At 38.0% G+C, this 13,692-nt stretch overlaps 4 protein-coding genes across 4 annotated transcripts; all 4 read left to right on the top strand.

The window, feature by feature from the left end:
* Positions 1-126: 126 nt before the first annotated feature.
* Positions 127-1,924, top strand: LOC18030779 (putative 57 kDa heat shock protein). Its single transcript, XM_024149006.1, has 8 exons — positions 127-166; positions 266-616; positions 726-764; positions 874-903; positions 1,079-1,099; positions 1,248-1,274; positions 1,381-1,404; positions 1,602-1,924. Exons 1-8 carry the CDS (start codon positions 127-129, stop codon positions 1,922-1,924), a joined length of 855 nt encoding a protein of 284 aa, XP_024004774.1.
* Positions 1,925-2,688: 764 nt separating this feature from the next.
* Positions 2,689-3,985, top strand: LOC112082323 (putative 57 kDa heat shock protein). The gene is made up of 5 exons (XM_024149959.1): positions 2,689-2,725; positions 2,846-3,187; positions 3,296-3,325; positions 3,467-3,517; positions 3,654-3,985. The coding sequence occupies exons 1-5, from the start codon at positions 2,689-2,691 to the stop codon at positions 3,983-3,985; spliced, it is 792 nt and encodes a 263-aa protein (XP_024005727.1).
* A 1,379-nt stretch (positions 3,986-5,364) lies between these two features.
* LOC18030780 (putative 57 kDa heat shock protein) lies at positions 5,365-6,527 on the top strand. Its single transcript, XM_024150069.1, has 4 exons — positions 5,365-5,401; positions 5,545-5,874; positions 5,989-6,078; positions 6,199-6,527. Exons 1-4 carry the CDS (start codon positions 5,365-5,367, stop codon positions 6,525-6,527), a joined length of 786 nt encoding a protein of 261 aa, XP_024005837.1.
* A 3,470-nt stretch (positions 6,528-9,997) lies between these two features.
* On the top strand, positions 9,998-11,432 carry LOC18030781 (putative 57 kDa heat shock protein). Its single transcript, XM_006414271.2, has 4 exons — positions 9,998-10,168; positions 10,303-10,632; positions 10,876-10,926; positions 11,063-11,432. The coding sequence occupies exons 1-4, from the start codon at positions 10,132-10,134 to the stop codon at positions 11,389-11,391; spliced, it is 747 nt and encodes a 248-aa protein (XP_006414334.2). The 5' UTR covers positions 9,998-10,131; the 3' UTR covers positions 11,392-11,432.
* The last annotated feature ends 2,260 nt before the right edge of the window (positions 11,433-13,692 follow it).

Consider the following 13,692-nt stretch of genomic DNA (forward strand, 5'->3'; position numbering starts at 1 on the left):
CTTCTTCAATCATTTCCATAAATCTCCAAAAACCCTAGAGACCAGAGAGAGAGAGAGCAAGAGAAAGAAAAAAAGTCAGAAACCCTAAAAAAAACTCTCCGAGATAAATACTCAGCCGCCTAAATCATGCCGATCACGCACGTCGATCCCGTCCCTCAATCCCAAGGTATGTATATCTCTTCGAAACCCTGATTGATTCCATCATTTCTTTCTCAAACTCTCGTTAATATCGACGATTACTGATGATATGTTTTCTTTTTGCAAGATGTGTTTTACGCGACAAACAATCCGTACCAAGTGAGCGGACCAAGAGGATTCACGGAGTTTCAGTACATGGAAGAGACGACGGATCTGTTCGTGAGGCTTGATTTTCCAGGAGTCACAAAAGAGAGTGTCAAGATCCTTCTCGAGCCATCCATGAAGGCTGTTTTCGTGTTCGGAGACGCGCCTAAAGAACACAGAAACGATTCGTCTCACCGGAAGTACGGAACAGCCACGGGACTTGTCTGCGATTGCTGTGTGATAAGTAATATTCAGTGTTTTGTCGGAGATGGAATTGTCAGACTCATCCTCTCCAAGCAGAAGATCGATTCTCGTGTCCTTTCCTTTTGTTCCCGTAAGTTTTCTCTGAAATTAATTTTGAAACTCTTTTTTTTTGGTATTATCCCCAAAACACAAAACAATAAATAAATTGTGATATTATTTTGTTTGTATTTGTCTCTCAGTTGGAGGTGCCAGAATGCCTGCTGCTGCTCCTACCCTTCGTATGTTTCTTTATTTCAAAATATTTATCGTAAATTTATTTACCGATTATATTGTGTTTTTTATGTTTTGTGAATGATGATCATAACTTTTTTTTTTTTCTTTTGGCAGCTCACTTAATTCGTGGTTACAATCCGGAAGGTAATTGCTTTTTGCCTTTTTTTTGGTTATCTGGTTATAAACAAATTAATTTTTATCATAACTAGAGCTAGCTTCTTTTAGAAATTAGTTTTATTTATTCCTTGCATATCATATTGTAAAGTATATATATATCCGACATTTTTGATGGGATGTGTGTTGATTCTGTTGTTTGCAGTCGCAGGAGGCCATCCTCTTGGTATGTTTTTACATTTTTTAACGTTTGACTTACTCATCTTTTACATATTTTTTCTTTCTTTTATCTTTTTTTTTATTACAACTTTTTTTCCTTCTTTTATCTTTGACTTGAAATTTTAATCTTCTGTATTTATTCTTTCATTTTGAAGCTCATCTACGTGGACACAGCCCAGAAGGTATTTTCATTTGATAATTTTCATTGGTTATTAGTAAGCGTCAAGAAACCTTTCCAAAAACATGTTGGAATTGATTAGTTAATTTTTTCAACGTTCATATATGTAGGTTGCCGTGGCACTGACCCACTTGGTATGCTCTTTATCCCTCCATTAATATGACATAACTTCAAAAATATTAATTGATGTCATTAGCATCTATCGTATACATATATGTGCACTACATGATATTAGTATACATATCACATATTCACACACATGCACATGTGATCTATTGTTTTTTTTTTTTGTCAATGTGTGCTGATGTTAAGTGATTTAAACGTTGGACAGATCCGGCGTTCACGGGTCGGGTCATAATACCGCACCCGTCAGTGTTGGAAGGACCAAGGAGTCCGTACGAGTCAAAGCAGCTCTCAAACGGCGGTCTCTTTCTGCGTATTGACATGCCCGGAGTCCCAAAAGACCACTTCACGGTGATGGTGGAACGCGACGGCGGAGTCACCGTCATCGGAGTAGCTCCTCAGGCCATGTACGACTCGAGTGGGCGTCAGTACAGAGGCAAAGTCGCCGTCGTTCCTCGAGACTATGACAACAGTCGGATCAAAGTAATCGCTAAACATGGTGTCATCCGCCTAATTATCCCTCCCAACTAATATCTTTATCTTTGATTTGCTTATGGATTATTTATGTTTAACCATGGACAGTACTGTTTTTAATTATCATGTCTTTGCTTTTGGATTTCGGACTTTTTTTTTTTTTTTTTTTGGTAAAAGATTTAAAAAAACAATATGGATTGTTCCGTATGTAAGACGTTAATTATCTTATGTATTCACCAAATTATGTAGGTGAATTATAGAACCTATTAGTTATAGCGCAAATACGAATTTCACTTACTTGCTACGTACGTTAAACATCACATAGTAATTAACTAATTATGTTACGTTAACAACAACAACAACAACACAACAACAACACAACAACAACAAAAATTGCTTATAATTTTTTTTTAGAAAAAAAAATCGTTGATAAATTTAATCAGACAATTCCACGTCGTAGTCTCTACATACATCCTATTTTGGCTAATAAATATAAAGAAAAAAGTTTCACACAAATGAGAAGATATGCTTGTTTATAATTGGTGCAATGCGCAAGTCACAAATGGTATAGAGACACGTGTCCCATATTGTTCGTCGTTTTCACCTGACATCTCAGTCCTTACCTCTTCGTTGCCTTCTCTTGCCTCTCTGCTCATAAAGATCCAAATTAAAAACCCCTAAACGTAAACGAACCAGAGAACGAGAGAGAAAGAGTGAGCAAGAGCTATATATAAAAGAGAAGAAATTAACCCTAGCCAACTTAGCTACCTTAGAAATCCGAAATCTCAAAAAAAATAAAAACATTTCTCAGTTGCTCAACCATGGTCGTCCCTACTTTTGCTGTTCCTCAATCTCGCGGTGACACATCTTCTTCTAAACCCTAAACCGCAAATCTCATTTACTTTCCTCAGATTTATAGAAACAGGTCGTCACTGATTAAGCTTATTTCTTGTTTATGGTGTTCATATAATGGAGCAGAAGTTTTTTACGCCATCAACAATCAGTTTCAGCAGAACGGTCCAAAAGGTTACACGGAGTTCAAGATGCTTGAGAACGAGGACATGTTCGTGAGGATAGACCTTCCCGGTGTTCCACAAAACGGCGTGAAAGTTTCTCTTTGTGCGGATAATAAAGGTGTGGCCGTCCTCGCCGAAGCACCCAAAGAGCACAAACACGACTCTTCTCACCGGAAATACGTCACCGCCGTTGCCTGCCAATGCTGCCAAATCTCCGGCTTCACTTCCCACATGTGCGACGGCGTTCTCAGGCTTCTCCTCTGCAAGAGAAACATCACTCCACAACAACGCTCCTCCTCCATCTGTAATTAATTTCATCAAAATCCTTTTTTTTTGTTCCTTTCAGTCATTTTAGTTTGTAGAAACCATTCTGATGATTATAACCCAAAAATTAAAAAAATTTCTTTGACAGTTTTTCTTGCTGGGCCAGATTTCCAAGAAGGTATATTATTATATTCGATCTGCCGTTGTTTTCACCATTTTTTTGTATTGATATTACTTCAATAAAAAGTCTTTTTCATTTACAAACTTTTGAAAATAAGTTGCTTAAAATGTTTTGTCTTCTCTATTTCTGGTCCAAAAGTTCTTCGTAGCGATGGTCCTCACAAGTTTCCCCATGGCTCGGATCCCAATGGTAATTCACCTCTGCAAGCTTATTATGTTAATGTTAATTACATTTTTAATTACATAGGTACCTTTTGGTATTGAGGTAACAGGTTGTCTAAAAAAGGAATATATTTGTTGTTGTCGTTGTCGTATATGTGGAGTAGACCCAGCGTTAACGGGTCGGGTATTGGAGCCACAGCCACACCCATGCGTGTTACAAGGATCGCAGATGGCTTATGAGTCGAAGCAGCTCCAAAACGGCAGCCTATACGTGCGTGTTGACATGCCTGGTGTTCCTAAAGACAAGTTCACTGTCTCAGTCAAGAGTGGGAGAGTGATGGTGACTGGTGAAGCTCCTGCCGTTGGCCACGACTCTGGTGGTCGGTTCTACTCTGGTGACGTGGCTATGCTCTCCACTCCTATCGACATTCCCAGCCGTCGGATCAAAACCATCGCCAAGAACGGTGTGCTCCGTTTGATCATTCCTCCCGTTTGATCTGATGATATATGAAGACCACGTTTCTGTCTGTTAAGTTTCGTCTTGTTTGGACCTCTGTTTTAGGGACTATGTAGTTATTTTGAGGGAACATGTCGTTTCATGTTTATTCAGTACTTTGGATATTTTCTCAAAACTTAATAATTTTGTCTAATATTTTGGAGACTTTTCGGACAGCTAAATAATGTGTCTATCTAAATTGTTATCATTTTCTAAGGTGTCTTTAATTTGGAATTGCAAGGAAGTTTTACAAAACTCTTGCCAGTAATCAGTACATTATTGAAATTATTAATTATAATATTCAATTTTAAAAAGGGGACAAAATTTTGGAGCTGGGAAGCAACAAAGAACTCCACCAACAAAATTTCCCCCACATCCTTTCCATTTTTTGTATCTGTTGAAAACATCAATACGTTATTTATATGCTAATGGGATTGGTAAATAGAAAGGAAACAAAACTAAAGAAGCCTAAGAAAATAGTTTCACAAATTAGGGGATGACGCGTGTTCCCCTAGTATTATTTGTCGTTTTTAACTGACAAAATCTCTCTTCCTTCCTCCTCGGTGCTTTCCTCTCCCATAAATTAAGATCCACAAAAATCCATTGTGAAGGAGAATAAACATAAATACCGTTATCATGGCATGCATAAACCTACGTACATTTATACGTATTCGAGTGCTGTTTAAAAACAAATAAACGTCTAAACAAATAATAGAGAGACTAAACAAATAATAGAGAGACTAAACAAATAATAGAGACAAATTAAAAAACAAAAGAAATGTGTGCCTGAAGCATGCATTTAGGCGGTGTACAATACGGCTGAGACTAAAAACTTACTAATTTTAGCCAAAGACCAATTTTTTGTCTGTCTTCATTTAAAAAGAATCAGGCCTTTTCAGTGTACGACCAATAATAATTTATAGGTATATTAGTATACATATGTACATTGTATATTTAGTGGCCTATGAATATAGAACCTATTAGTTATCGCAAATGAGAATTTTAATTTACTTGCTACTTCAAACATCACATAGTAATAATATTAGGTTAAGCTATTTAAGTACGTAGTAGCAAAAAAAAAAAAACCTAAAAGGTTATACAATTATAAAGAAAAAACCATGTCGATAAATTGAATTACACACACAATTACACACAAATGGTAAAGAGACCCATACTGTTTTGTCGTTTCAACTTTACAACTCAGACCTTACCTCCTCGTTGCCTTCCCTCTGCTCGTAAAGATTCAAAATCCCTTAAACGCTAAAACCCAGAGAGAGAGAGAAAGAGTGAGCAAGAGATCTATAAAAAGAGAAGAAATTAACCCTAGCTAACTTAGAAATCTGAAATCTCAGAAAAACACATTTCTCAGTGGTTCAATCATGGTCGACCCGATTCGTGCTGTTCCTCCAACTCCCGGTAACACATCTTCAAAACCAACCATAAATCTCATTACTTTCCTCAGATTTATAGAAACGGGCCAGTCACTGATTGTTCTTAATTAGTCTCTTTTATGTTTTGTTTTATGTCTTGGGTTTATGGTGTTGATCACGACGGAGCAGAAGGGTATTACGCAACGAACAACGAGTTTCTAGTGAGTGGGTCAAAGGGTTTCACGGAGATGAAGATGCTTGAGAACGAAGAAAGCTTCTTGAGGATTGACCTTCCCGGTGTTCCAAAAGAGGGCTTGACGGTTTCACTTGACCCGTCTAAGAGATTTGTGTTGGTCACAGGCGAAGCACCTAAGTTCCAACACGACTCATCTGACCGGAAATACGGAATCTTCCCCGGCATCACCTGCGACTGTTGTGAGCTCTCCGGCTTCACCACCGACTTGCGTGACGGCGTTCTAAGACTTATCCTCTCCAAGATAAACCACATGCCACAACGTACGCTCCTCCTCCTCCTCCTCTGTATTAAAAAAATCTTGTCTTTTTGTTCTTCCGTCATCTTAAGTTATACAAGAATCTTTTTTTCATTAACAAACTTTTGAAACTAGTTTATTTATAAATGTTTTGTCTTCTCTATTTGTGGTAAAATTAAAGATCTTCGTAGCAAAGGTCCTCACAAGTTTCCACATGGCTCGGATCCCAATGGTAAATTCATTCACCCTCTCTGCAAGCTTATGTTATTACAAATTGCAAAGTTAAGTTGCTATTATTTGGTTGTCTAAAAAAAGGAATATATGTTTTGTTGTTGTGATACATGTGGAGCAGACCCGGTGTACACAGGTCCGGTATTGGAGTCACACCCATGTGTGTTTCAAGGATCAGGTTTGGCCTATGAGTCGAAGCAGCTCCAAAACGGCAGCCTCTACGTGCGTGTTGACATGCCTGGCCATCCCAAGGAGAGGTTCACCGTCTCAGTCGCCTACGGGAGAGTGAGTGTCACCGGTGAAGCTCCTGTCGTTAGCCACCACGACCAAGGTGCCCGTTTCTACTCTGGTGACGTGGCTATGCTATCTACACCTGTCGACATTCCTAGCCATCGGATCCAAACCATCGCCAAGGACGGTGTGCTTCGTTTGATCATCCCTTCTGTTTGATTTGATTTCTGTTCGTCTGCTTTAGGGATTATGTAGCTATTTTGGGGGATTTATGTCGTTTTATGTGTTATCGGTACTCTGGATATGTTTCAAAAAACTTATTTTGCCTAAGATATTGGTAAATTTTCGGCCCACCCATTTATCAGTCTATCTAAATTGTTATATTCCAAAGTCTCTATTGATCGTTGCAAAAGATTTTAACAAAACTTGATCTTGCCAAGAATCCTACAATATTAAAATGATTAATTATGGTCAATTTTCATAAAGGGACATGTAACTTTTGAAGCTGGGAAACACTATTCACATCCTTTCCATATTTATATATCTATTGAAAACACACTCACTGATAAATGAAAAAAGGGAATTTGAATTTTCAAACCACCTTTGAATATCTGCAACAAGTCTTCCTTTTTTTCATCTTTTGGGATTCATTCACCACCTGCATGATTTTCACGAACTAATTTGATTTGAGTGTTCAATTATATTCCCATCTTCTAGACTTTTTTGAAGAGTAAAAGTTTGTTGTGCCTATTCAAGTTCGAACCAATGAGATTTTAAACATGCATGTTCTCTATGCTCAACATTGAAACACAGTTAGTTAATAATTAGTATCAATTAATCACATAGCTGTAACTTCAGGGTCTAAATGCATGCTCAACTAGCTAATTAACTATATATACTTCTCTAAGCAATTATATAAGTCTAGGAAATGTTAAATATTTATTGATCATCCAGATGCCTGGATCAGTAGACAAATATCGAAGTACACGCAACAACACTATGGATACAGAGGTTTTCAAAACTGTAAAATTCTCTCTCCTCCTTTTCTCTCCCGAAAGTTTTAGATCTGAAATTACTTCTTCTTGTCGACGCTTTCATCTGCTCCGATCTCTTTCTCCGGCGCGCGTGGTGGCATACCGTCGCTGGAGGAGGGACCTCCTCGCTCCCCTCTTTCATTTAATGTGTATTTAAGTTTGGTGGCCGTCGGTTCGGGTGTGGCGTCGTGATGAAGCTTTTCCGGCGATTATATCTACTTCGACGGCGGCGGGATCTTAGCGGCTTCGCTGGGTCGCGGTGGAAGATGGTATCGTCCTTGGGTCGTGCCTCTTTTCTGTCTGCCTCGAGAAGTATTCGCTGCTTCTTCCTTCGCTCTCCGGCGATTTTCTGGACGGCTGCTCAGATTTCTTTTGAGGGTCTCCTCCGGTGGCGTGCACTCTGTCCTTCTCAGTGTTTGGGTGGTAGTTTCTTTCCTCTCTCTCCCTGATTATGGTCTCTCTCAAGTTTCGGTCTTTTCGACGCGGCGGCGAGGTAGCATTTGCAGATCTGGCCTCCTCGGCTCCGGCGATGGTGTTTTGAACCTTGAGGACGGGTTCAGCCTCCGTTTTTTGGTGTCTAGGTCGGCTTGTTTCTGGTGGCAAGCTTCAGAGTGGTGGCTCACGTCTTTCCGGCGGGTGCGGCTCCACCAACGGTTGTCTCAGCGGTGGCTTTAGATGGTGGCTCGGCGGTAGCTTTGATCGACTTTGACGGTTTTTTCTTCGTCGCCGTCTTCGACATCGGCGTGGCACGGGATCCCCAAAGGTGCGTGTTTCCGACTAATGAGTAGTAGGCCCGCGTTAGTGTCTGAGAACTCGGTTCGTGTTGGCTCCGGATGTGGTCTGGTGTTGACGGTGGAGCAATGTTGGACGTGATTGTTGAGGCGCCGGTTTGTTGTTGCGGTTTGCTTGTAGCTGTGGGAGCTGGTTTCTGCGGAGATTCGTTTTTGCAGGAATGGCGGTCCGAGGTGACGCTCCGACTGCCTGCTCGGCCTCCTTTGTCGCCGGTTGCAAGCTTGTCCGTTGCGGAAATCGGAAATTCCATTAGTTCTCGGAGAAGCTGTAGGTGTCCCCTTATGAGGTTTGAGGGCTGGCCTTGGGTTGATGCTCGTGGCACCTAAGATGAGAATTCTAGTTCTTTGGAGCTATGGCAAAATGGAATGGTCCGCGTTTCGGCGTGTGATTGCTGCGTTCTCGTTTGGTATTGTTCGGTTTTATTTTTTTTTAATCTCTCGAACCGTTTTTCTTAGTCTTTTGTTGTGGTTTGCTGTTCATTTGTCGTTGTTTTGTAGTTTTTTTGTTTAATCTGTTTTCTTTGTTATCCCTGTAATTTCTGTCATATAATCTTTACATTTTACCAAAAAAAAAAAAAAAAACACTATGGATACAGTAATCAAGCAACAAAATGATACATATATAATATAAATAGGTTGCCGAAAAAAAAAATATAATATAAATAGGTTGTGCCTTTACCCCCAACATCATAGAAGATAGAATATGCGGTTTTATACGCAAGTAAATTAAACATAGATAATTAATAAATGGCTGTGTTCTGTTAATCGAGATCAATTATTGAATTTTTATTTTGTGTGCAATACTTTGATGATAACAATTGCTAAATATCTGTACATTCCTAAGAATATAGACCATTGAAATTGATACATTAAGTTTGTGTTATCATGACCGTATATATAAACTATAAAACATTGCCTAAATTAGTTAGTGAAGTGGGTCCACATCCAATATATGGGCCCATCTAAACCCAACTACATCATGCATGCATAACCCTTGCGTACAAATGCTAATTATTTATACGAATTTAAACGCTGTTTAACGAAGTGTAGTAAGTTTAGGGAACAACATGTCGTTTCATGTTTCATCAGTACTTTGGATATGTTCACAAAACTTATTTTGTGTAATATTTTGAGAATCGTCCAACCCTTTTGTTGAGTATATCTAAATTGTTATCATTGTCCAAGGTGTCTATATTGGATTGTCAAGAATTTTTGAAAAACTCTTGCCAATAATCAGTACATAATTAAAATTAATAACTATGATCAATTTTAAAAAGGGGACCAAAATTTGGGAGCTGGGAAGCAACAAAGTACTCCACCAACAGAATTTCATTTCACATCCTTTCCATTTTTATAAGTATTGAAAACATCTATCTATACACACTTATCGATAAATGACAAAAGGGATCTTGAATTTTGAAACCACCTTTGAATCTCTGCAACAAATCTTCCTTTTTTGATTCTTCTTGATTAAATCACGGTCCTTAAATCACCGTCCGCATGATTTTCAGAAGCCAACTAGAGTATTCAAATATACACTCCTCTTTCTTCTTCTGACGAAAAGTTTTTGTGTTTAAACAAAGTTTGTATAAAGTGTGTATATATAATTTACTTGCTACGTCAAACATCTCGTAGTAATTATGTTCTATTAATTAAGTACGTAGTAGCAAAAACAAAAAGAATACTTATATAATTATAAAGAAACAAATATTTCCATAAATTTAATTACACACATACAAATGATAAAGAAACACGTGTCCCATACTGTTTTGTCGTATTGACTTGACAACTCAGTCCTTATTTGCTCGTTGCCTTCTCTATCCTCTAGCTCAAAAAGATCCAAAACACTCTAAATGCTAAAACTCAGAAAAATAGAGTGAGAGAGAGAGAGAGAGAGGAGAGAGAGAGAGGAGAGAGAGAGCAAGATCTTTAAATGAGAAGAAAATAATCCTAGCAAACTTTTAGAGATACCTTAGAAATTTGTAATCTCAGTCAATCATGGTCGCCCCAATTCGTGCAGCTCCTCCATCTCCCGGTAACACATCTCCTAAACCAACCACAAAACTCATTACTTACCTCAGATTTATTGAAACGGATCACTGATTGGTCTTCTTCTTCTTCTTTTTTTCTGTGTTTATGTCTTGGTTTATGGTGTGGACGACGGAGCAGAAGGGTATTACGCAACAAACAACGAGTTTCTAGTGAGTGGGTCAAAAGGATACACGGAGATGAAGATGCTTGAGAACGAAGAGATGTTCTTGAGGATTGACCTTCCCGGTGTTCCAGAAGACGGCGTGTCGGTTTCAATCGACCGGTCCAAGAAATTTGTGTGGGTCAACGCCGAAGCACCAAAAGTCCACAAACACGACTCATCTCACCGGAAATACGAAACCCTCCCCGGAATTACATGCAAATGCTGCGTTATCTCCAGCTTCACCGCCGACATGTCCGACGGCGTTCTAAGGCTTGTCCTCTCCAAGACAAACACCATGCCACAACGTATACGCTCTTCCTCCTCCTCCTCCTCCTCCTGTGTATTAATTTCATCAAATCCTTCTTTCTAAGAAAAAAAAAGTCTTCTTTTTTTTTTTGTTCTTCCGTCATTTTCTTGATTTGCCGTTTTCACCAATATTTTTATATATATCTTGGTATTTGTATCAATGCAAGAGTCGTTTTTTTTTTTTCCATTCAAAAACTTTTGAAAGTTGTTTACTGAAAAAACTGTTTGTCTTGTGGTCAAAGATCTTCGTAGCAAAGGTCCTCACAAGTTTCCCCATGGCTCGAATCCCAGTGGTAATTCATTCAACCTCTCTGCAAGCTTTATGTTAATGTTAATTATTATACTACAAATTGCAATAATTTTGGCTGTCTAAATTTTTTAAAAAGGAATATATTTGCTGTTGTTTTTGTTGTGATACATGTGGAGCAGACCCGAGTTACACGGGTCCGGTATTGGAGTCACACCCATGTGTGTTACAAGGATCGGGTATGGCCTATGAGTCTAAGCAGCTCCAAAACGGCAGCTTATACTTGCGTATTGACATGCCTGGCGTTCCCATCGACAACTTCACCGTCTCAGTCGCTAACGGGAAGCTGAAGGTGACTGGTGAAGCCCCTGTGGTTAGTCCCCACGACCAAGGTCCTCGTTTCTACTCTGGTGAGGTGGCTGCGCTCTCCACTCCGGTCAACATTCCTAGCCGTCGGATGAAATCCATCGCCAAGGACGGTGTGCTTCGCCTTCTCATCCCTCCCATTTGATTCCATGTTTATTTGTGTTTTGTTAAATTCTTTTTCTGAAGTAGACACCTTTTCTTTTTGGATTATGTCGATGTTTTAAGGATTATTATTGACGTTTTATGGGTTTTATTTAGGCACTACTTTTGGATATGTTCCAAAAAGACGCATAACTTATTTTGTCTTTTTGCATGAGTCTCTTTAAATAGTTACTAGCATTTTTTCCCAAACGCTCTATTGGATTTGATAAAGTATCACTATGCATAAAGATTAGGGATAGGAATCAAGCAAATAAAACTATGTGCTTTTGAAATATATAATTTCATCATGATGAAGTGTGAAACTAGAAGAACCGATATAACCACGTCAGGTAACTACATAGCCTACATTTAACGGATACTTGTACATTCCTAAGCATTTGAAACCATTGAAATTGTTACATTAAATACAACGAGTATTCCAAACATATGGTATATATGTGTCAAGTTCATGATGACCGTACAAAATTGAGTTAGTGGAGTGGGTTTACCATCCAATATATGGGCCCATTCAAACCCAACAATATCATGCATGCATAACCCTTACGTACAAATGCTAACTATTTATACGTATTCAAACGACTGTCTAAAAACAATATACGTATAATTATATAAACAAATAAATAGAGAGAAAATGAAAAACGTATAAATCTACACTATAAATGTGCCTGAAGCATGCAATTTGGGCGGTGTACAATAAAGCTGAAACTGAAAAAACTTACTAATTTTAGCCAAAGACCAACTTTATTTTTTGTCTCTCGTCGTAATAATTAAACTCAGACCTTTGCAGTGTACGAACAATTGAAATTTTATTAATTTATACGTATATAAGTATATACATATAGACTGTGTATATTAATTAGTTGACTTATTCTTCTCAATAAATTTTGTTGGCAAATAGGAATTGAACACACGCATCCTAGCTAGTATCCTACAGAACACTCACAATACAAAACGACACATCTCACAATAGGGATTGTTGTCGTTTTCATCTGACAGCCTCCATACTCTCTATCTTCTCTTTTTATTCTTTGATAGAGCTCATCTTCGTGGACAAATCCCCGAAGGTATTTGATTTGGTTTGATTTGATCATTCAGTAAACCTTAAGGAAATTTTCACAAAACTCAGGCGTTAACTAACTAATTTTATTGTTACAAAAAAAAACTAACTAATTTCATTACTTTTATTATAAAATGTAGGATCGCCTTGGGCCTTGGCACTGACCCTCTCGGTATGTACTTACTTAATCTGACAATTTTTACAATATATTAATTAATGTCCTTATAGTATTGATTAAACGTACGTTTACATAATTATCTAAATATCCCTGCACTCTAAATCATCAATAACTTCATGATTATGGAAATTATATAGTTTAACATTGGACTGTTACCCATTTGATATATGTCTCTTTTCTTTTGGGTTTTGAATATTCCAAGAACAATATGAATTTTAGTCACTAGCTAGTTACTACTTAGAGCATGTTTATCAACGTCTTTAACAGGGTCTCTTATTAATATTGGGCTTTAAATTAAATGAGAAATGGGCATTAGAGAGAGAAAAGCAGCAAACACATCTCTTATTTGGTATACGCTATTCACGTCTCTTGCCTGCCACATGTCGCAATGCTATTGGAGGATGAAACAGAGATGATGAAAAAAAATTTGCTCTCTCATTTCGTGTTTTTGGTAGACCAAAAACACAGACGGCTGCAGAAACTCCGCCGAATTGCCTTCACCACGACTACAGCTATGCTCACCGGTTCCGATCAAAGCGACGTCTGTCAGAGCAAGATTGAGACTTTGTTCGAATGAGGAGGTATATTGTACCTTTATTATTTTCAACTATAAAACTTCTTTTTAATAAAAAAATAATTTTCTGAAGAAACACATTATGATTTCTCTAATGTACCTCAAATAAATCAACATACATTTCTTAAGAGATCTTTTAACTAAACAATAAGTTTCTCCAATAAACATGGTCTTAGTTCACCTAATAATAACGTCGATAAAATAAACAAATTTCATAAAAAAAAAAATAGAAATTTGAAATTACACATGATTTCACGTCGTAGACTCGTACGTAGTAAAGAACCTATAGACACCTACATGGCTATAGCTGCTAATAAAAAAAAAAAATGTAAAGTAAATTGATTAATTAATTTACACATGAGAGAGGACGACGCGTATTTAATTTTGGTGCACTGCGGAAGTAACAAATGGTAAAGGGACACGTGTTCTTTAATGTTTTGTCGTTATAACCTGACAACTCAGCCTTTCCCTCCTC

Source organism: Eutrema salsugineum, unplaced genomic scaffold (genome assembly GCF_000478725.1).
Source record: "Eutrema salsugineum unplaced genomic scaffold, Eutsalg1_0 scaffold_1, whole genome shotgun sequence".
Taxonomy (NCBI): Eukaryota; Viridiplantae; Streptophyta; class Magnoliopsida; order Brassicales; family Brassicaceae; genus Eutrema; species Eutrema salsugineum.

Coding starts and splice junctions, on each gene's coding strand:
- LOC18030779 (XM_024149006.1), top strand. CDS start 127: ATGCCGATCACGCACGTCGATCCCGTCCCTCAATCCCAAG. Junction 617..725: donor TGTCCTTTCCTTTTGTTCCC/GTAAGTTTTCTC, acceptor TTTGTCTCTCAG/TTGGAGGTGCCAGAATGCCT. Junction 1,405..1,601: donor CCGTGGCACTGACCCACTTG/GTATGCTCTTTA, acceptor AACGTTGGACAG/ATCCGGCGTTCACGGGTCGG.
- LOC112082323 (XM_024149959.1), top strand. CDS start 2,689: ATGGTCGTCCCTACTTTTGCTGTTCCTCAATCTCGCG. Junction 2,726..2,845: donor TGCTGTTCCTCAATCTCGCG/GTGACACATCTT, acceptor ATAATGGAGCAG/AAGTTTTTTACGCCATCAAC. Junction 3,518..3,653: donor CCATGGCTCGGATCCCAATG/GTAATTCACCTC, acceptor TATGTGGAGTAG/ACCCAGCGTTAACGGGTCGG.
- LOC18030780 (XM_024150069.1), top strand. CDS start 5,365: ATGGTCGACCCGATTCGTGCTGTTCCTCCAACTCCCG. Junction 5,402..5,544: donor TGCTGTTCCTCCAACTCCCG/GTAACACATCTT, acceptor ACGACGGAGCAG/AAGGGTATTACGCAACGAAC. Junction 5,875..5,988: donor AAACCACATGCCACAACGTA/CGCTCCTCCTCC, acceptor ACTAGTTTATTT/ATAAATGTTTTGTCTTCTCT.
- LOC18030781 (XM_006414271.2), top strand. CDS start 10,132: ATGGTCGCCCCAATTCGTGCAGCTCCTCCATCTCCCG. Junction 10,633..10,875: donor GACAAACACCATGCCACAAC/GTATACGCTCTT, acceptor TTGTGGTCAAAG/ATCTTCGTAGCAAAGGTCCT. Junction 10,927..11,062: donor CCATGGCTCGAATCCCAGTG/GTAATTCATTCA, acceptor CATGTGGAGCAG/ACCCGAGTTACACGGGTCCG.